This window comes from Phyllobates terribilis, unplaced genomic scaffold, assembly GCF_046119375.1.
Source record: "Phyllobates terribilis strain yellow unplaced genomic scaffold, ASM4611937v1 Scaffold_5__5_contigs__length_657084704, whole genome shotgun sequence".
Classification (NCBI taxonomy): Eukaryota; Metazoa; Chordata; class Amphibia; order Anura; family Dendrobatidae; genus Phyllobates; species Phyllobates terribilis.
Window position 1 is genome coordinate 69031963 of NW_027362765.1, and position 23197 is coordinate 69055159.

Sequence of the window (23197 nt, forward strand, 5' to 3'; positions counted from 1 at the left end):
CACATGTGCGCTTGCTGACTGTAGTCATATACACCTGTGTGCTCGCTGAATGTGTTCAGGTACACCTGAGCGCTCGCTGACTTGCTGCTGTGACTACATCACTATCTGTATGTTCTCTACATGTCTGTAGTCTTCTCTCCTAGATACAGACACGTGTTCTGTCTGTTCCTTTCCCTGCATTCTGTGCTGTAATTCCATCTGGGCCTCATCATCTTCACACATTACTGTACAGATCTGTTATACTGCGGCTTGTGGAAGTATTCACCCCCTTTGTGTTTTAACCTATTTTGTTACATTACAACCTGAGTATAAATAGTTTGATGCATCAGCACTAAATAGTTTAAGTTGAAGTGAGAAAAAAATAGACATAAATTAAGTTTATGGGATCAAATAACTAAAAATTGGCATGTGCAGATGTATTCACCCCTTTTGCTGTGAAGCCCCTAAAAATATCAAGTGCAAGCAATTACCTTCATAAGCCCCATGCTTAGTGATAGGAAGCCCACCTGTGTGCAATGTACGTGTCACATGTCTGTCAGTATATACACTTTACCTTTTCTGAAAGACCACAGAGCCTACAACACCATTAAGCAAGAAGCACCACTGACCAAACAACACCATGAAGACAGAGGAGACCTCCAAACAAGTTAGGTGTGAAGTTGTTGAGAAATACAAGTCAGGGATGGGTTCTAAAAAAAAAAATAAAAAAAAAATCACAATTAGTGATGAGCAAGCGTGCTCGTTCCTGCTCGTCACTCGGGCGAGTCCGAGCATCTCACTGCTCGAGATGTTCGGCGCTCCGAGTATTTCCGGGATGCTCAGGCGGGAGTTCGGGTCCCCGCCCCGCATGTTTGGCGCTCTTTAAACAGCCAATTATGTTGAAAGGATTGCTTGCCACGCACTGTAAGGCCATAGCCATGTTGGTTGTGGTATTACAGTGATTGGCTGCCCGCATAGCGTCATTGGGTCTATATAAGACCCGGGACCCTATGCTCATCACAGTCTACCCCGGAAACAGGCAGAGTAGGGAGAGATGCTGCTGAGCTAGGGAGAGAAATTGTGGTTTATTAGTTTGGTATAGGTATTCCACAACAAGAGATAGATAGATATAGATATATCTATATCTATATCTATCTATCTATCTATCTGAACTAACAGTCCTTCTAAGGACTAATCCAGCTGCATATATTAATCTTGGTGATAGCAGAGTTTAGCCCCCCGTCACACTAAGCGAGATCGCTGCTGAGTCACAAGTTTTGTGACGCAACAGCGACCTCAGTAGCGATCTCGCTACGTTTGACACTTAGCAGCGACCAGGTCCCTGCTGTGAGATCGCTGGTCGTGTCGGAATGGTCTGGACAATTCTTTGATCGTTGAGGCCCCGCTGGGTAGCATGTATCGGTGTGTTTGACACCTTACCAACGACCTTGTTGACGACTCAGACACAGAAACACATAGGCGTACATCGTTATACAGATCGTTACGGGTCGCTGCATCGCTGCTGTGTCGTTGGGAAGATCTGACTGTTTGACATCTCACCAGCGACCACATAGCGACGCAGCAACGATCAGTGACAGGTCGTATCGTTGTCGGGATCGCTGTAGCGTCGCTTAGTGTGACGGGGCCTTTTGTGGCAGTGTATACAGCACAATAGGGTTCATTGCACGCCCTGTCTGCTGCTGTTACAGATATCCATAAAGCTCTACATATACTTGATTTTTTTTTTTTTTGTTCTTAATCCTGATTATTTGCTTAAAAAGCAATCCAGAGTACACCATTTTACTGCTCCATTTGCTTGTTAGAATACAGCCAAATTTTTTTGATTATATTCTTATTACTGTATTGTGATAGCAGAGAAACTTTTCTATGATCAGGCGTGATCCCATATTACTGCTGTAATAATACAGACATTTTGTGGAGTGTGACAAATATTACACTCCATTTAAAGTATGGCAGTTGTGTCTTCAAACCTATTGACACTTGTTCTCTGACAAATGCCATACTATTAGGCGAATGAAACAGTAGCAATCAGACTTTTTCCCATATTACTGCCGTAATGATACAGACATTTTTGGGAATGTGTCTGATATTGTACTCCATTTAAAGTATGGCAGTTGTGTGCTCAAACCTATATACAGTTGGTTGCTGACAAATAGCATATCTGTGAACAATGTTGTCAGAGTAGTACTCCACTTTTACGGACTGACAATAAAACATGCAAAAATGGAAGAAATGGTAAGAAATATTCTTTTCAGGGTAATGACTTGTATATAAAGCCAAATAAATAATAAAAAAAAGTTATGGACTGTGGAAGAGATTTATGCGACCAGAATGAGCACTCATCTGGAGCTGATGATGGCACCTAGCACCTGTCCCTATTGTAAATGCATATAGATTTTTATTTTTTTTCGACAGTACCAGCAGTACTCAGTATAAGGCAATTATACCTGGCTGGATCGGTGTTATACACTATCCATACTGCGATACCTCACCCATAAACGAATTTCAGATAAGACAGGGTTATGTTTTAGAATATAGAATCTATTTGAATTGTCCTTCCCATTATTAAAGAGTGGGTCTCCTATTCTGTTGTTCCGTATATGCAGCAATTAGAAGGGCTGGCAAAAATTAGGACGCAATCCAATACGCATTTGAAGAGATGTAAAAAGCAAAAAAAATATAAAAACACAGCAGGATCTTTAGTATAAAAAACAGACTCACCAATGTAACCTCAATGTAATCACATTGTTCAGCTCCTGCACCTCCTCCTCCTGACCACATCAGTCACAAGCTGGAAGCACTGCCTCGGCCAAGCGGCAACAGGCTGTGCTGAAGATAATATGCTTATGCTTAGGTGACAAACCGCACACCGCTGCAGAGTTGTTGAAAGCTGTAACCAGAGCTGTGGAGTCGGTAAACCAAACCTCCGACTCAATTTCTATGACACCGACTACAATTCCAACTCCATGACTCCGACTCCCTCATACATGACTCATGTTTAAGTGATAAATTTACTGTAGCACAGATTCATCTCAGCTAAAAGTCTAGACCCTTAGATCAGGAATAGGACAGACATTTAAAGGACATTTAATAACTTTCCCAAATTCTTATAAAAAAATATTCCCCACAAACTGCATTGAACTACTGTACCCAATTTATTATATATTTTAGGAGTTGGAGTCGGTCCATTTTATACTGACTCCGATGTTGACTTCAACTCCACCAAAATGGACACCGACTCCAACTCCACAGCCCTGGCTGTAACATAGCTGGCAGATCTGTAGTTCTCACCGCTGAACATACAGCCAGGCATGGTTGTGTATAACAATGTCCGCAACCTGGTGTTGTAGAAATGACAGCAGAAGCTGATACGTTTTCCCTCTATGCCAGTCCTTTCATCCAACCTAAAGAGTATGGCTGGGGTGAAATACAACTTTCACCGAGCAGCAGCCCTGGCTAAGAAAAGTCTGTGTGAAGGTTCCCTGACACTCTATGGCTGCTTTTTTACTGTGGATTGGATGTGCTTATGCATGTTATTTCTCAAAACGCATTGCAGATCAGGCCATTTCCCAACTTTGTAGTCATAAAATTCATAGCGTAAAGAAAGATCTTTGTGTGTTGAAGCACCACCGAGAAGTGTGAGCTGATGTTGGACGGGCTGCCATTGCTTATGCAACAAGCTTTAGAGGACTTCCTGGGAGAAATTACAGCCGGAGTGGATACGGTTTCGTTCTATGCCAGTCCTTTCACCGAGCTAAAGAATATGGCTGTGGTGAAATACAACTCTCACCGAGAAGGAGTGTCAGACTAAAGAACATTGGGCCCAAGCTGGAAGCACTGCAGCACTGCCTCGTCCAAGTGGCAACAGCCTGTGCTGAAGATCATATGCTTAATGCTTAGGTAACAAACCGCCCACCGCTGCAGAGTTGTTGAAACCTGTAACACATTAGCCTGATCTGTGGCTCTCACCGCTGAACATACAGCCAGGCATGATCATGTGTGACAATGGCCGGAACCTAGTGGTGGAGAAATGACAGCCGGAGTAGATACGGTTTCCCTCTATGCCAGTCTTTTCACTGAGCTAAAGAATATGTCTGTGGTGAAATACAACTCCCACTGAGAAGCAGTGTCAGATTGAAGAACATTGGGCCCACCAGAGGATTTGATTCTGAGGGCTCACCTTTCTCCCCCGCTCAAGAGCCCCATAGCAGCTGGAAGGTTCATGCTATGAACTCTCCTGAAGGAGATGCCAGGGCCCACCAGCGAATTTTCTGGTTCTTGGGGGAAGGGGGGGGGGATCAATGTGACAAGCTGTGATTAGTGCTGTCTGAGGAAGCACCAATCACAGCAGTCACAATGGATGGGGTGATCCCGACGTCACCTCGGCTGATTAACCCCTTTTGGCTCTGATTGGCTGAACAATAGTTACTGACCAATCAGCGCCAAAGGGGTTAATTTAAAATGGCGATCACTGCTCTGCACACCATGTTTACCTCAGAGTTAGTGTGCATAGTGTTTGTATACCCACTGTGTTACCTGAGAGAAAATCATTGGTGGCCAGTGCGACCCTCCTGTGATCTGTCTCCTGGCTGCTGTGGGACTGATCTGTGATCGCAGCAGTTCCCCAATCCTTGTTCCAGTTCACCCCCTTTCTCCCCTCTCCCAATTGTATTTTTGGCCCTCTTTTTCTTCATGTGCGTGGCATCTTGCACTGAGCATTCGTGCTCTTCCCGTGGCTGCCGCTCTCTGATCAGTATCACTGCTGATCAGAATCTGCGCTAATTTTTTAGACATAGGTAGAGTAGCGGACGTCGCAGTGTAAGTGACGTCCGATAGGTTTTCCTCAAAAAAAAAAAAAAAAATAGTAGTAGAGAGTAACTTTATAGGTAGGGCGGTAGCATTTTTCTTTTGTTTAAAATAATAAAAAAAGAATAGTTATTGCCTAGTAACTTCTTAGCTAGCACATTAGCGGAGTGTACATCGCAGTGTTGGTGACGTCCGACTTTCTTTTGTAAAAAAAAAAAAAAAAAAAAAAAGAAGTTAGCGCCGAGTAACTTCATTGGTAGGGCATTTGTGTAGTGAACGTTACTGTAATTTTTTTTTTTTTTTTTGTACAAACTTTTTTTTTTTTTTTCTTCAAAATTTGTACTTTATTTTTTTTTCTCTTTACTTTTTATAATAAATAGTACCCTTTACAGAAGTCCGACACAATACTTCTGTATTTGAAGAATAAAATAAAAATGGCCCATTCGTCAAGAAGACGCTATTACCCACAGCAGGCATGTGCTTTCCTTGCCTCCGACACGGACAGTGAGGAAGATCCCACATTCCTCTATTTCTCTTCCTCCTCCTCATCATGTAGTGAGGAGGGAACCAATAAGGCGCCCTAGGACCCAGGCAACCCCTACAGCAATTGATCCCATATGTACTGCACCTCCAGAAAATTATCAGCCTGTTATTCCAGATTTCATGGGTAGCTCAGGAATCCAATTTGACGTTATTGGCCTCACTGAAATGGACTTTTTCAAATTCTTTTTCAGCGAGGAAATAATAAATCTTATTGTGGCCCAGACAAATTTGTATACCCCATCAATTTTTCTCTCAAAATCCCATGTTATCATACGCCAGTTTGACCCCTGTAAATGCATAAACACACTTCACCCACTATAGGCAATACTAGGGGGTATAATGGAGTCTAGACGCAGTAAGATTAAAAATTACGGTTTTTATTGAGTCATATATTAAAAGGAAAATTTTTTTTGTATATAGAACACAGCAATGATTAAAAAGTTAAGCAGGAAAATTTTCAGCTGCCCAGGATTATATATATATATATATATATATATATATATATATATATATATATATATATATATATATATATATATATATATATATATTATGGGGCTCAATCCAAAGACTCTTGTTGGGTAACGGATAGGGTTAAGGCATATCTAGATATCAGCAATTCAGCTTTTGATACCTAATGACCAGAAAATATAAAGTGAAAATGCCCTATAAAGTGTCAGTGCCAGCAGCATGGGCTTATTACCCCAATATACCTATATCAAGAAATAAATTCAAATAACAATATTGTGCTGTCATTATGCAATAATCAAAAGGCATGAAGTAAATGTCCTAAAAATGTCAATGCCCACAGTATACACTTGTAATCAGAATGTTCATATCTGGTCTTCATAATAAGCTGCATAGAGAGATGCTAGAGACCTAACCAGTGATCCTGGTGGTGCACCCCGACGACGCCGTTTCACCCTGGAAGAAGCGTGGCGAATCAGCGTCGTCGGGGTGCAGCACCAGGATCACTGGGTCACTTTCTCTCTCCTCTGGCTGTAAGTAGTTGATACCATGACATCTGATGGGGATATAGTGGATGAAGTGTGTTTATATATTGTCCATGGAGTGACTAAACTTTGTTTTGTGATGTGTGTTGGTTATTCCCTGTAAATGCAGCAGAAATTTATATTTTGGGGCATTGGGCTGCATATGGGCATAGTCAAAAAAACAGTGCTTCTGTAATACTGGAGGAGTACTGATATACTATACAGATTTAGGGTGTACGAAGGGAAGGACACCCAGATTAACCCCCTGAATGCCCCCCTTGTCCTGGGGGTGAGTGGGAAAATTGTGTGGGAATTACTGCACCCACTGCTGGTTAAAAGTTACCACCTCTACATAGACAACTTCTACATTAGCACCTCACTCTTCAAGACCCTCTCTGTCAGAGGTACAGGTGCAGGTGGCACCGTGCAAAAAAATCAGAGAGACCTCCCTAAGCTGCTAATTAGGCAACTGCTGAAGGGCCAAGTAGAGCCCAATATTGCGACCACATGCTGGTGGTCAAGTATAAGGACAAGAGGGATGTCCTTATCTTGACCACCATACACCGTGACAACAGCTCCCTTGTCACTGTCCAAGGTACCACAACACAAGTTCCAAAGCCAGATTGAATCCTGGATTATAATGAGTACATGGGGGGGGTGTAGATCTCTCAGATCAGGTTCTCAAACCATACATTGCCATGTGAAAAGCTAAAGTATGGTACAAAAAATTGGCCATGCACATGGTACAGATGGCACTGTTCAATGCTTTTGTGCCGTTTCGATCTGTACTCCACACAATTTACATATACCACCACATTATAAATTCATACACCAGTAAAACCAAAAGCATTACAATCATTACTATAAAAGTATGCCTCTAGATAAATTGCTTGGGGAGTCTAGTGTCTAAAATGGGGTCACTTGGGGGTTTCCACTGTTTAGGTGCATCAGGGGCTCTACAAATGCGAAATGAAGTCTGCGCTCCAAACCATCACTGCTTCCTTTCTGAGTCCTGCCGTGCACCCAAACAGTAGTTTTCCACCACATATGGGGTATCTACGTACTCGGGATATTGCACAACAATTTTTAGGGTCCATTTTCTCCTGTTACCCTTGTGAAAATAAAAAAAATTGGGGCTAAAGTTTTTTATGGAAAAAAAATGTGAATTTCTTGGCTCAACATTCTAAATTTCTGTGAAGCACCTGGGGGTTCAAGGTGCTCACCACACATCAAGATAAATTCCGTGGGGGTCTAGTTTCTAAAACAGGGTCATATGTGGGGGTTTCCACTGTATAGGCACATCAGGGGCTCTCCAAACGCGACATGTTGTCTGCTCTCGATTCCAGCCATTTTTCCGTTTGAAAAGTTAAACGGTGCTGCTTCCCTTCCGAGTTTTGCCGTGCACCCAAACAGTAGATTTCCCCCACATATCGGGTATTGGTGTACTCAGGAGAAATGGAACAACAAATTTTGGGCTCCATTTTCTCCTGTTACCCTTGTGAAACTAAAACAAATTGGGTCTAAAATAATTTTTTTGTGAAAAACGTTACATTTCATTTTTTCCTTCCACATTGCTTCAGTTCCTGTGAAACACCTGAAGACTTCATAAACTTTTTGAATATGGTTTTCAGCACCTTGAGGGGTGTAGTTTTTAGAATGGTGTCACTTTTGGATATTTTCTGTCATATGTCTGACCCCTTAAATTAACTTCAAAAGTGATGTGGTCCCTTAAAAAAAAATTGTTTTGTTGGAAAAATGAGACATCTCCAGTCAACTTTTAATCCTTCTAACTTCCTTACAAATAAAAATATGGTTCAAAAATTGTTCTGATGTAAAGTAGACATGTGGGAAATCTCTCTGGTTTAAGGGTATAAAAATGAAAAGTTTGAAAATTGTGAATTTTTTTTTCCCAAATTTATGATGTTTTCACAAATAAATGCAAGTCGTATTGAACAAATTTTATCACTATCAGGAAATACTGGATATACTCAAGTATAAGCCGAGGTACCTAATTTTACCACAAAAAACTGGGAAAACTTATTGACTCGAGTATAAGCCTAGGGTGGGAAACGCAACAGCTACTGGTAAATTTACCTATCCTGGTACGCAATGCTCCCTCATTCCCAATCCTGGTATGCATGACCCCCTCATTCCCAATCCTGGTATGCATGACCCCCTCATTCCCAATCCTGGTATGTATTGCCACATACAGTGGGTACAGAAAGTATTCAGACCCCTTTAAATTTCCTTTTGAGCTCATGATTCTCATTTGGTCTGACATGTACTGTGAGCTGTGAGGTCTTATATAGACAGGTGTGTGCCTTTCCAAATCAAGTCCTATCAGTTTAATTAAACACAGCTGGACTCCAATGAAGGAGTAGAACCATATCAAGGAGGATCACAAGGAAATGGATAGCATGTGACTTAAATATGAGTATCTAAGCAAAGGGTCTGAATACTTATGACCATGTGATATTTCAGTTTTTCTTTAACAAATTTGCAAAAATTTCTACATTTGTTTTTTTTTTTCTGTCAAGATGGGGTGCAGAGTGTACTTTAATGAGAAAAAAAAATGAACTTTTTAGAATTTACCAAATGGCTGCAATGAAACAAAGAGTGAAAAATTTAAAGGGGTCTGAATACATTCCGTACCCACTATAATCCCAGTCCTAGTATGTATGGCACCCTCACCTCCAATCCTGGTATGCATGGCACCCTCACCTCCAATCCTGGTATGCATGGCCTCCTCATCCCCAATCCTGGTATGCATGGCCTCCTCATCCCCAATCCTGGTATGCATGGCCTCCTCATCCCCAATCCTGGTATGCATGGCCTCCTCATCCCCAATCCTGGTATGCATGGCCTCCTCATCCCCAATCCTGGTATGCATGGCCTCCTCATCCCCAATCCTGGTATGCATGGCCTCCTCATCCCCAATCCTGGTATGCATGGCCTCCTCATCCCCAATCCTGGTATGCATGGCCTCCTCATCCCCAATCCTGGTATGCATGGCCTCCTCATCCCCCAATCCTGGTATGTATGGCACCCCTCATCCCCCAATCCTGGTATGTATGGCACCCCTCATCCCCTTAATCTGGTATGTATGGCACTCCTCATCCCCTAATCCTGTTATGTATGGCCCAAACACTGCACACACAAAAAAGTAAACACTTATACTCACAAAAAATGTGCTGAAAAACTCGGCTTATAATCGAGTATATACAGTACAATATGTCACGAGAAAACCTTCTCAGAATAACTGGGATTCGTTGAAATGTTCCAGAGTTATTACCTCATGAAGTGACACAGGTCAGAATTGAACATTTTGGCCTGTTAATGAGGTGGCTCAGGGATGAAAGGGTTAATGAATTGAATCTAATAAAGTTTATATTTTTTTAATAATTGGAATCATTATTTCTGCCCTGATACACATCACCTTTTTGGTTTTCTGATTGATGCTGATTTAAATTTCTGTATGTGACTATAATGTGATTGTGTGTTATACCGGGGGCAGGACGGGGCCATGACTGGATGTAGTGATCACGTGAAGCCGGTAACAGCTCCGGAGATTTCTTACATGGGATCTTTATGATGTTACATCTTCATCTTCTCTCCATTCAGGTCCCTACAATATCGGATCTTCTCAGTGGAGATCTTCTATATAAGAGAATTTTCCTGATTGACCATCAAGGATGGATAGGGACAGGGACAAGATGGCGGAGAGGATATTACACCTCACCCTAGAGATCCTCTTCCGGCTTACTGGAGAGGTGAGAGATTCTGATGACGTCACATTACATCATTCTTATCTATGGGAATAACAGATGGACAGAACTGGAGAGGTGAGGACTCTGGAAATGTCTGTAGTGAGATTTATTAATGTGTCTCTCCATAACCAGGATTACACAGTAGTGAAGAAGACCTCTAGTGAGCGCTGTCAGGCCCCTGTGTCTGAGGGATGGGGAAGACCCCTGAGCCCAATCACAGGGCCTCCACCTCACCCCCTGATACATGAGGATATCAATGACCAGAAGATCCTAGATCTCACCTACAAGATGATTGAGCTGCTGACTGGAGAGGTGACACTGCTGGGAATGCTGGGACATTATACAGTAACACTATGAAGGGATCGGGGTATGACGGTATCATTGTATGTGTCAGGTTTCTATAAGGTGTCAGGATGTCACAGTTTATTTCTCCTTGGAGGAGTGGGAGTATTTAGATGGACACAAAGATCTGTACAAGGACTTCATGATGGAGGTTCCCCAGCCCTTCACATCGCCAGGTAATAGGACTAATTACACACAGCTTTCAATTGTCTGTATATAAATAATGAATTCAGTCCCTGTATGTGTTTCCTCCAGTTCTGTCCAGTAAGAGGACAACACCAGAGAGATGTCCCCGTCCTCTTCTTCCACAGGACTGTAAACAAGAAGATCCAGATGTTCCTCAGGATCATCAGGTAAATGGAGAGAAGGTGTCATGAAATCTCTGCTATGATGGCTGTCAAGGTCTAGTCTTGAGTCTTATTTTATCCACCAGTATAAGGGAAGAGTCATGTGGCTGTCTAACTCAAAACAGGTATAGCATCGCAATGCTCGGACTAGCCGATGCTCTCTTGACCCGAACATGACAGCATGTATTTCTATGCAGCTGTCACGCTCAGGAAGGAGAGCATCGGCCAGTCCAAGCATTGCGATGCGATCCCTGTCTGAGTTATACGTCTGTCTGACTCTTCCCTTATACTGATCGGCCAATTTATTAGAGACACGTTTTCAAGGAAAATGTGAACAATAGTTGTGAGAACATGTGATGCAATTATACAGACTGCAGTTGAATACTGCGCTAGTGTTCATCTGATGTGTGTGAATGCAGCCATCATTCCTTAGAAGTCTAGACCCTTAGATCAGGAATAGGACAGACATTTATAGGACATTTCATAACTTTCCCAAATTCTTATGAAAAAATATTCCCCACAAACTGCATTGAACTACTGTACCCAATTTATTATATATTTTCAGAGTTGGTCCATTTTATACCGACTCAGACTTTTCCACATTTTTTCACGTTACACCCACAAACTTAAATGTATTTTATTGGAACTTATGTGATATTCCAACACAAAGTAGCAAATATTTTTGAAGTGTTAAGGGAATAATACATGGTTTTCTAATTATCAGCCCCCCTGGTCTATACTTTATAGGACCACCTTTCGCTGCAATTATTATTGCAAATCTTTTGGGGTCTGTCTCTACCATCTTTGCACATCTAGAGGCTGAAATTTTTGCCCATTTTTTGTTTACACACCCGCTCAGTGAGATTGGATGGAGGCGTCTGTGATCAGCAATTTTCAAGTCTTGCCACAGGCCGTCGATGGGTTTTAGGTCTAGTCTAAACTGTGACTGGGCCATTCACACACATGAATATGCTGTCATCTAAAACATTCCATTGTAGCTCTGGCAGTTTCTTTTAGAAATCCCCAGCACCCTACACACACCCCAAAATCACACACAGGCATTCCCCCCTTCACCGTTCGCATCCCAAATCCCAAACACAGGCATTCCCTGAGCATTGCACGCCCCCCAAAAACACACCACCATTGAACACCCCCCCCCCCCCCCCCAAAATACACTCAGGCATTTCCCCTAGCATTGCACCCCCCCCCCCCCTTCAAAATCCCATACAGGTATCTTCCCCAGCATTGTACACCCCCCAATACCCCACACAGATATCCCTCTGTCACGCAAGGTGTGGGAAAGACTTAGTGCAACGCAAAGGGAACAGGGAAAGAAAGCCCAGACTCTAAGGAAAGGGGGGGAGTGAAGACCTCCTGGCTGATGGAATATCACCCTGTCTCCCCTAGCGTCCCTATATTGGCTCTTCACCAGTCGCCGCACGCGCTCCTCGCCCTGTCTTTCCCTGGCATTTGGCTAAGGCTAGGGAAGGGAGGAGATGAGAACTAGTCGATCCCCACTGAACACTAAAGAGAACAAGGGAGGACTAACAGGGGGAAATTGCTAAGCTTTAGACAACTCCAGACAAATGCGCACACGTCCTCAAGCACCAGAGAGGAAGAAGTACTGCTCTTGCTACAAGGAGTAATGAATATCGCCGGCACCTCCCTCTGGAATACAGTAGATATTTATACACCAAGGCCAGGGTGTTAATTAGCCAGAGGAAGGTAGCTGCTGGGTCCTTGAGACAGCCTCTAAGTAGGTGTTTGCAATGCCAAATGTAGAGATCTCCTGCAACCCACTGCAGGCTGACTGTCACTTCTGACACACCAGTGACAGTACCCCCTCTACGAGAGGCCTCCAGACACTCAGGACCGAGTTTCTCAGGATAAGAGTTGTGGAATGAACGAACCAACTTGGGAGCGTTCACCTCTGATGCTGAAACCCACATCCTCTCCTCTGGACCATAGCCTTTCCAGTGCACCAAGTATTGTAGAGAACGATGTTGGAGACAAGAATCTACAATTCTTGAAATCTTGAACTTCAGATTATCATCTACCATTACTTGGGGCGGTGGTAGAGGTGAGGGCTCAAGAGGTTCCACATACTTCTTGAGTAAGAACCTATGGAACAGTTTGTGAACCTTAAGGGCCTGAGGAAGTTCAAGACGAAATGCTGCTGGGTTAATGACGGCGGTTATTTTATAGGGACCAATAAAACTAGGTCCCAGCTTCCAAGAAGGAACTTTCAATCTTATATACCTGGTAGACAACCACACTGAACACTAAACACAACAAGGGAGGACAAACGGGGAAATTGCTTAGCTTAAGACGACTCCTGACAAATGCGCACATGTCCTCAAGCACCAGAGAGGAAGAAGTACTGCTCTTGCTAAAGCCTTCACAAGGAGTAATGAATATAGCCGGCACCTTCCTCTGGAACACAGCAGGTATTTATCCACCCAGGCTATTGTGTTAATTAGCCAGAGTAAGGTAGCCTCTGGGTCCTAGAGAGAGCCTTTAAGAAGGTGTCTGCAATGCCAAACGTAGAGATCTCCTGCAGCCCACTGCGGGGTGACTGTCACTTCTGATACACCCGTGACACCCTCCCAGCATCGCATGCGACCAAAATCCCACCCGTGCATCCCTCCAGCATCGCACGTCCATTAGACATATGACACCACACTTCGCCCCTTTGCTTGTGCAGCTTCTCATTGATGCAGAAAACGAGCACTAAAGCTGGAGCCCGCGTGTCACAGCTTTCCACTATGATTCATGGCAAGCTGCGCTCCTGAGGAAGCCAGAACACACCCAGAACACTTGATGAAAATGACATCACACCTGGCAGGAGCCCATACATTCTAGCATCTACCGGAGGAGAAGTCTGCACTTGTGACCGGTAATGAGGGAGCAGGGACTGTGTGATAGAGGGGACAGGACTCAGTCCTGGGGGAAGCACCGGGACTCTACACTGGGGACCGGTAATGAGGGAGCAGGGACTGTGTGATAGAGGGGACAGAACGCAGTCCTGGGAGAAGCACTGCGACTCTGTACTGGTGACAGGTAATGAGGGAGCAGGGACTGTGTGATAGAGGGGACAGGACTCAGTCCTGGGGGCTAAAGCACTGGGACTCTCTGCCCATTAACTCACAGGGATTTTTTTGGTAGAGAATTAACACTAGCACCAAAGAGTCTTTTTTTTCTATCACCCATGACATCTCCACAGAGAGAGTGGATTCACCCTTCAAGAACAAATACTTCTGAAGAGCCTGAACGAATTCCTTAAATTGGCCAAAAAGCTGCTTTTGCCAGGTTGCTATATGATTGTTCTAATGCACAATTTCTATGTTCTGATTCATGTGAGGTACCAAAAGTTCCTGAGAGTTACTTTGGCCATAAAAGGGAAATTCAAATACTTCCTGTTTAGGGTCCTCCTTTTTGGATTGTCAATAGCCCCTTGAGTTTTCACAAAGAATAGCAGAAGTGACAGGTCACCTTCAGAAAAAGAATGCTCTAGTAGTTCCATATTTGGATGATTTTTTGATGAGGAGATCAGTGCAAATCCCAATTGAAAGAAGTCAGCACTACCTTGAAGGACTTAGGTTGGTTGTTAAACCTGAAGAAGTCAAGGTTAAAACCCCCAAGAGTGCAAGTCTTTTTAGGCCTTATACTAGACTTCTATCAGAAATGCTGTCCCAGAAGAGAAAAAGGAGAAAATATGCAGACATGTGTCAGAGCAGTAAAAGGTCCCACCATGACTCTCAGAAAAGTTATGCCATTGCTGGGTTCTCTGACCTCTTGAATCCCGCCAGTATTATGGGCCAAGATGCACACCAGGGAGCTACAGTGGGATGTTATGGCAAACGAATATGCACAAAAAGGACATCTGGAGGGAATATTAACACAGTCGCAGATAACGACCCATTCTCTTCTTTGGTGGTTAGATATAAAAAAATCTATCCAGTAAATCTATTGGGTAAACCAAATATTGTGGGTGATTACTACAGAAGCAAGCCCAAAGGGATGACATTCCCATTTAAAGGATCACCTTGTTCAGGGAGAATGGACAAGAGAAGTAAAGTTCCTCCAGCATGAAAGAACTACTGGCAGTGGAGCATGCCATGAAGTAACACCTTTCATCCTTACAGGGGAATCACGTGAGAGTCTTTTCAGACAACCACATCACATTGGCCTATGTCAGCCATCAGGAAGGAACCCAGTCCAATTCTCTATTGGAAGTGACCAATCAGATTTTTCAGATGAAAGAAAATCATCTTCTCTCCTCAACAGCTCTTCACGTAAAGGGGAAAGAAAACTGCAAAGTGGCCTCCTTAAGCAACAATTGGCTAAAGAAAGGAGAATGTTCTCTGAACCATTTATTCTTCAATCAGATTGTAAACCTTTGGGGTATGCTAGATATAGATCTATTGAAGAACAGAAAAAAAAATGTAGAAGTTTTGTTCTTTGGATCCCAGAGAGAATCCTCAGGTGGTGGATGCTTTCCTAATCAGATGGGACTACAATCTAGCATATGCCTTTCCGCCAGTGATGTTAATACCAGCAGTCCTGAGAAAAATCAGAGAGGATCATGCAAGAGTCATCTTGATAGCACCCTAATGGTCCAAGAGGCTATGGTTTTCTTAGATGAGGCTAGTGTCAATCATGGAGCCATGGGTGCTACCAGAAGTTCCGGATCTACTCTCCCATGGCCCAGTTTGGCATCCTCAAGCATCCAGTCTTTGACAGCATGGACCTTGACAGATCGCTTTTAAGGGATAGAGATTTTTCTTCAAACCTGGTCTCCACCTTGCTCCTGAGTAAAAAGTCAGTCACTAAGAAAATTTATTGTAGGACCTGGAAGAAATTTCTAGCCACTTCAGGGTCAAGTCTAGAGGACTGGGTGCCAATCAGTGCCATTCTAGACTTCCTTCAGAAAGGTCTGGAAAGGGGGCTTCTGCTAGTACCCTTAAAGTTCAGTTGTCGGCTCTTGGTGCTCTGAATCATTATGACCTAGCGGGTAATCAATGGATTTCTTGTTTCAATTAAGGCCTGCTTCAGGTCAAGATCAATTTCCACTCCGAGAGTCCTTCCTTGGGATTTGAATTTGGTTTCTGACAGCCCTAACAGACTCTTCCTTTGAACCCATGGACTCAGTATCCGTTAAAGACAGTCCTTCCAGAGGCCCTAACTTCAGCTTGTAGGGTTAGTGATAGCCAAGCCCTGTCAGTAGGTCCTCCATTTACACAGGTCCTGCAAGAGAGGGTCATTTTAAAACCAGATCCGGTCTACTTCCATAAGGCAGCCTCCAGAATTCATGGGAGTCAAGAAGTTGTTCTTCCCTCATCCTACTCTAATACCAAAAATCATAAAGAAGAGAAATTTCATACACTTGATGTCAGGAAATGCCTAATATAGTATATATTGGCTATGGAATCTAGGAGAAGATGCCAGTTGCTGTTTATTTCATTTCAGGGCCCTAGGAAAAGGCTTAAAGCATCTAAAAGTACTCTAGCCAGATGGATTAAAGATGGAATAAACTAATCTGATGGCATAAGTGGTAGAATAATTCCAGGGGTTCTGAAGGTTCGCTCTAGAAGAGCCACTGTATCCTCCTTGGCCGAGAGGGAGGACGTGTCCATTGATCAGATATGTAATGTAATATGTGGTCCTCGCCTTTTATAAACACCATAGACTGGATTTGGCTTTCTCTTCTGATCTTTCTTTTGTGAGATTGGTTTTACAGGCTGCGGTCCCTCCTTAAATATGAATTTTCTTTGTAAATCTATGTGGTGCTTTCATGGGTGATAGAAATTGGTTACCGCTAATGGGATTTTTCAGAACACATAACAGCAGCCTGATATTTCCTCCAGTCACTAGTTATGCATGAGCACTAGTTCATTTCCTGGTAATGGGGTCACCTTGTACTTAGGAAAGTTGTCACACACTGACTATAGGACTATGTGCGCCAAACAGGTCCCTAGAACTAGCGACCTAGCCTATCCCTGTCCCCTGTATTACTCCTGAAGGTGGAGACGCCAGGTGCTCATGCCTTGACTATTGTCCTATATCAACCATTATCTTTTCCCTCCCCCACCCAGAGTAGTGGGATGCAGCAGGGTATAGGAACACACCAACCAGGCAAACAAGGGAAGACGAACAGGGATAAATAAAAATACCAACCATACAAAATACACTCACCGAACAACAGAGTGGGACATGGGAGTTATCGGAAGCATAAACCAAATAGGAGAGGATGAGGATTTGCACACAAACAAACGCCAAGTAACAGTCTCCTGAACAAATCTTCAAATATCACTTCCAACTCCAGAACCAGGCAGCAAGAACTAACACTGGCAATCTCGAAGTGCCAGAGGTGAGCGTATATAGTAAAGGTGAGTGGCCAACACTGCACAGCTAAGACAATCCAGTAGGGAAGCTCCAGGAGCTTCAAATGAGCAGATGAACCTCTGCACTGCTAGCAAGAAAAAAACCTGCATTGTTCAATAAGATGGCGACATGCTTCTAACCAGTGCAGGAGTTTGTGAAACCAGAAATTGCGGTCTTCTGGTCCGTTTTTGTCGCGGTATGCCCTTGACAGAAGTAGTGTGGTGTTGGTGTTTAATATTTTTGTAAATAACCATTTGGTGGTCCTTTTATATAGTCAGTGTATCTAGTCTTTAACGCCTGTATTTGCACCTTTTGCATGTATTTACGCCTGTGCGCTTGCTTGCATTTAACTATTCTCATTTGGACTATTTTTTTTCCTGTTTCATATTTTAGGTTGTTGCTGCGGTGTCTACATTGCTATTTGTTTTTTTATCTCTACATTTATTTTTATTTGTTCCCAGTCCCACTCTACTACTGGGCTAACCCCTATATGGGGTTAGTATCCTCCACATCTGCCCTCTTTTCAGCATGTACTGATATCTCTGACCCTAAACACATGTGACCGCATCATCAGTTACATTGGCCACTATGTGTCCACACGTCAATACTGTTTGCCTGATGCCCTGTTCTCTGACACGATGGTCACCTCACCGTGGAGCCACCTGACCATCGCATCATCTGACCCAGTCATCTGACCATTGCGTCAGCTGCTACTCCTTTTATTGGCTTCTCCATGTAAGCGCACATGGCGCTGTAATTTCCCTTTAGTAGACTTTGACAGACCGATATGCTGTCGCTGACGCATGCGCAAAAAGTACACCGCACCGACACTGTGTCTCCATTCTATGTGAGGTTTTCGTAATACTTGATATTTGCATTGAAATCACCTGCTGTCACTTTATGCACCTTTTCTATTGGCTACTCACACTTGAAATGTTTGGCTAAGCTCTGTACCCCTATTCCGTCCCCTCACATCTCTACCCCTTTCCCCTCCCCACCAACCACCTCTGACAAAGCATTCGTGAAACGTGTGTTGGGTGTTTGAGTGTGAAATTATTATTACCAATTATTTACATTTATTGTTTGTGACTCCTTTGTGGCATATCTATCCATTTTCATATTTGCACAAGTTAATTTTTGTTTGGATATGTGTTTATATGTTAATGAATACTGATTCTTATATATTTTTTTCATTTTACAATTGTTAAATTGACATACATACTGTGTGAACTATGCCTTATTCTACTGGGGCTCCCACAGTTCCTCATCCACTGACCTTCATTTCTTAAAGTAATGATGGCCACTCGTTTTTCTTTACTTAGCTGCTTTTTTCTTACCATAATACAAATTCTAACAGTCTATTCAGTAGGACTATCAGCTGTGTATCCACCAGACTTCTGCACAACATAACTGATGGTCTCAACCCCATTTATAAGGCAAGAAATCCCACTTATTAAACCTGACAGGGCACACCTGTGAAGTGAAAACCATTTCCGGTGACTACCTCTTGAAGCTCATCAAGAGAATAATAATAATAATAATAATAATTTTTATTTATATAGCGCCAACATATTCCGCAGCACTTTACAATTAAGCAGGGACATGTACAAACAATAAATTCAATACAAGGTGAGACAGTTTAACAGTTACATCAGGAGTGAGGTCCCTGCTCGCAAGCTTACATTCTACACGGAAATGGGGGGACACAATAGGTGGAAAGTGCTTGTTATTTCAGGTAATTATAATAAGTTGGGATTATCATATAAAGCTGTATGATCCGGTCATCAGCCTGTATGTTAAAGTGCAATACTCAATTACCGAGTGCAGTTATCGTGTGCATGGAGGGTGTAGAAACAGATGAACAGTAGGGGGCAGATTCTGAGTAGTATTCAGGAGGGAACAGGGGAAAGTTAGTTTACTGGGTATTTGGGATGGTAGGCTTGTTTAAAGAGATGGGTTTTTAAAGCGCGCTTGAAGACATCGGGGCTAGGCATCAATCGGATCGTCTGGGGTAGAGCATTCCAGAGAACTGGCGCAGCACGAGAGTAGTCTTGGAGACGGAGGTGCGAGGTTCGGATTATGGGGGTTGTTAGCCTTAGGTCATTTGTGGAACGGAGGGCACGTGTAGGACGATAGACTGAGATGAGAGAGGAGATATAAGGTGGTGCAGAACTGTGGAGAGCTTTGTGGGTGAGAGCAATGAGTTTATATTGGACCCTGTAGCGAATGGGTAACCAGTGTAATGACTGGCACAAGGTGGAGGCATCGGTGAAGCGGCTGGACAGAAATACGACCCTGGCTGCCGCATTCAGGACAGATTGGAGAGGGTAAATTTTGGTAAGAGGGAGACCGATCAGAAGAGAGTTGCAGTAGTCCAGACGAGGGTGAATAAGAGCGACAGTAAGAGTTTTAGCAGAATGCCAAGAGTGTGCAAAGCAGTCATCCAAGCAAAAGGTGGCTACTTTGAAGAACCTAGAATATAAGACATATTTTCAGTTGTTTCACACTTTTTTGTTAAGTATATAATTCCACGTGTTAATTCATAGTTTTGATGCCTTCAGTGTGAATGTACAATTTTCATAGTCATGAAAATACAGAAAAATCTTTAAATGAGGTGTGTCCAAACTTTTGGTCTGTACTGTACATTGCCCACAATTACCCAGCCTAGATCGAGTCTTTGGGCGTATGGAGCATCATCTGGGCCATTGCATTGTTGGCGCACCTTGTGGATCCTTAGAATGTCCCTCCTCAGTAAGATTAGAATATCAGCATTCGTGTCCAGAGGAGGAATTTTGTTAGTTAGGTGCCTCAAGTAGGGATGATGAAGCGTGGCTTCCGGAGTGGGAATTTCTTCCCTGTTATCGGGTATCTGGTCACATTCAATTAAAGTTGGCAAGGGTATGTGCACGTTCCCCTTGGTTAAAGAGATAATGTACCCAGAGGCTCTCCTACCAGAAGTCTCAATACGACCAGAACAAGTGTTGAGGGTGTATGGAGTTGTTTGTCCTTTTATATTGAAGATCTCAAAGAGTTTGGGCTTTGCTAGAGACCTGTTACTTTGCTCATCTATTATGGCATACATTTTGGAGGCCTTGTCGGGTTGTCCTTCTGGATAGACTTGGACCAGACATACTTTGGCACAGCATTTAGGACCAGTCCCTTCTCCACATACTTCCATACATGAAGAGGAAACGGCAGTTGCAGCTGGATCAGGAACTTGTGGCTCCCCGCCATGCTTTTGAGCAGGATTGGATGCTGCAGAAGGTTGTGAATTGCATGGAGCTGGTGTGGGATGCATAGATGTAACGTGTTTGCCACTACTGCATTCAATGCACTTAATGATGGCCTTAACACAGTAATCTGAGGAGGCGCAACACTTATAACATATCCCTAGCTCCTTGAGAGTATCTCTGCGTTCCTGCAAAGTCTTTGCCGAGTCCACGGCATTCCTTAAGTGGGTGAGGTCTTTTGTGGATAGGGCACATACGGTTACTGTCTAGCTTTAGGAGCAACAGCATTTGTTTTAGCAAAGGAGGGTGCAGTAAGTGGAACGTCAGTTTTTCTCATGGATACTGTGCTCCTTAACTCTTTACGTTTGGTGATATTGTTATCGTACCTTGTAGATGATGATGAAGCTGGTGGAGTAGGTTCAGTGAAGTCGAAACTGGGATCATTCTTCTTCCGAGCTTGATCACTGACGAACCTGTAAAAATCTGAAAAGAGAGGAAAAGACACATTATGCTGTCCTTTATACTGTGAGCCGTGGTCTGCCCATTTATCCCGCATACCGTGATGCAACTTGAGAACTACCGGATTCACGCCATGAGCAGTATCAAGGTAGCTCAGTCCTGAAAGACGTGGGTCTAATTTTACCAATTCTATTTCCTTTAGCAGGTTGCTCAGGTCTTGAATTTTTCGGTTGTCTTTGTCAGTTATTCTTGGGAAGGTTTGCAGTCTCTTAAATAAGGCTGACTCTATGGCTTCTGAGCTGCCGTAGGTTTGCTCCAGTCTCTCCCATGCTGCAAGAAGACCTGCATCTGAATAGTCCACATAAACTGCTTTTACAGTCTTGATGCGCTCCGCTGATTCAAGGCGTAACCAGTTGACAAGCAAATCCAGTTGTTCCTTGCCGGTGAGGTTGAGGTCTTTGATTACTGCTTGAAATGTCGATTTCCCCGGCTCTATAATTTTCAGCACAATCATCAAACTTTGAGAGACTGATGTTTATTAACTCCCTGCGAATCATGTATCTGGCGAATTCAGACATGTCCGATCTCCCGGTCAGAGTTCCTGGATTAACTTGTGATATCCGTGGGGAATGTAAGTTCTCTGGCTTATATGACTGACATGGATCAGGACGAAATGATGCGGTATGAGGGTTAAGTTGTGGTTTATTCTATATAGGGTCTGCTGTCTGCGGCCTAAGTTGTGGATTAGTGCTTTTCCGCAGTAGGTGGTGACATTTCTTGGCTCGCGGGTGCATCTGTGTGGTAGATTGGAGGTGGCGCTGGTTCAGATGGTAAATGTTTTAGCACATAGTCTGTAGTGCGATTAGCTGGGTCTTCCATTTCTCCTGGAATAAAACAGTCCATATCAGCATCTTGACCTAGTGCTTGTTCAAGGACCTTCAGTTTAGCAAGGACTCTTGCTTCTTCCCTTTCTGCTTGGAGTATTTTTAATTGGACATCCATCTTGTTTCTTTGAGCTTCTACTTCAGCCTCATGCCTAGCAAAGGAACTTCTCACTTTAGCTTCCTCTGCAGACGCACGGATCTCCAGCAGCTTGTCAGACAATGTTGACTTCCTGGAGTGAGATGATCTGGAAGATCGAGATGTGATTTTGGTCGAGGTTGTATGATGTGACCTAACCTCTTGGTGTTCTGCCTTATCCTGGGCATCTCTCACTAATGCGGTCTTTTCTTGGAGAAGACACTCCCTTTCAGCCAGCTCTGTTGGGGCATCATCCATATCACAGTTACTCAGGAATATGATTTACTTAACAGACAGTCACTGGTAGCAATCATAGGCGGCAGACAAACTATTCAATTTGGCGGTTAAATCTGCTGCATCATTGTTAGCGCGTGGAAGAGCTGCTAAATAGTGATCAACTCTGCCCCATAAATGATCTATGTTATCATGGAGCTCATCTCTGGTTGTCTGCAGGTTCTCTCTGACCTTTTGTGTCGGCTTGGTTACACGTTTGGGTCGTACATCCTGCTCCGCAGTAAGTGTAGACTCTGCTCCTGGAGCATCTGTGGTGTCAGGAACATGATGTGCTTCTCCCACAGAGGGATCCACTGTGCTTTTTGTGGACATGCTTTAGCTAAGATGGTGGACGGTCATAGACTTGCTAGCAGACATGCATATGCACACAAACACTGAAGACTTAGCTCTCTCCTTACTATTCTGCCACCGATGTACGTGGAGAGAGATGTGTCTGAGGGATGTGAACACGGATCTCTGTATAAGCGATGGCAGATAGCATTAACTCACTAACCTGTGCTTCTATTCCTTATGAACTGCACGTGATTATCCCGGAAGAATGATGCAGTGATGAGTCCTTGATGAGGGAAGGTGAAGGGATGAAGGTGAGGTAGAGGATAGCATTGTATTAGAAGCACGAGTTATAGATAAGGAGAGAGTCCTTTCTTAGTCCTGCAGCATGTGTTGTCAAAATGGTACTGAGAAAAACAGAAGCAAGTGAGGGACAAGATAGGAGGAGTTACAGGCAGGAAGGATTGTGGGTAACAGTGGCGTTAATGCATAACAACGGCCAGTAGATGGCAGCAAAGTAGAACAATACAATTGAAGATACAACGTTAGGAAAATGTTCCTGCAATGGCTGAAAGTCTCTGCAAACAAAGAGCTGGACAGCACACTCACCAATTTTAACTTTTGACTGTATTAGTGGGAATATCCATACCTGTTGTTTTTATGAATTCTATCTAATAAAGTGTCATTTTTTTTTTAGTAAATTAAATCAATATTTCTGCCCTGACATACGTCCCCGTTACGGT

At 43.3% G+C, this 23197-nt stretch overlaps 2 protein-coding genes across 8 annotated transcripts in view; one reads left to right on the forward strand and one right to left on the reverse strand.

The window, feature by feature from the left end:
* LOC141270715 (uncharacterized) overlaps positions 1 to 23197 on the forward strand; it is a 669979-nt gene that overhangs the window by 13247 nt on the left and 633535 nt on the right. For 2 of the 7 annotated variants that reach the window (XM_073680799.1, XM_073680801.1), the window contains 4 exons: positions 9963 to 10111; positions 10241 to 10420; positions 10503 to 10626; positions 10706 to 10803. In XM_073680799.1, the coding sequence (XP_073536900.1) occupies positions 10034 to 10111; positions 10241 to 10420; positions 10503 to 10626; positions 10706 to 10803 (480 nt within the window). In that variant the 5' untranslated portion in view covers positions 9963 to 10033. Of the gene's footprint in view, positions 1 to 9962; positions 10112 to 10240; positions 10421 to 10502; positions 10627 to 10705; positions 10804 to 23197 lie in introns of those variants that run through there. The other 5 variants (XR_012321735.1, XR_012321736.1, XM_073680802.1 and 2 more) reach the window with 3 other exon arrangements.
* On the reverse strand, positions 18714 to 22898 carry LOC141270764 (uncharacterized). Its single transcript, XM_073680877.1, has 2 exons — positions 20970 to 22898; positions 18714 to 20894 (listed from the first exon to the last, which is right to left on the reverse strand). The coding sequence occupies exons 1-2, from the start codon at positions 21382 to 21384 to the stop codon at positions 20671 to 20673; spliced, it is 639 nt and encodes a 212-aa protein (XP_073536978.1). The 5' UTR covers positions 21385 to 22898; the 3' UTR covers positions 18714 to 20670.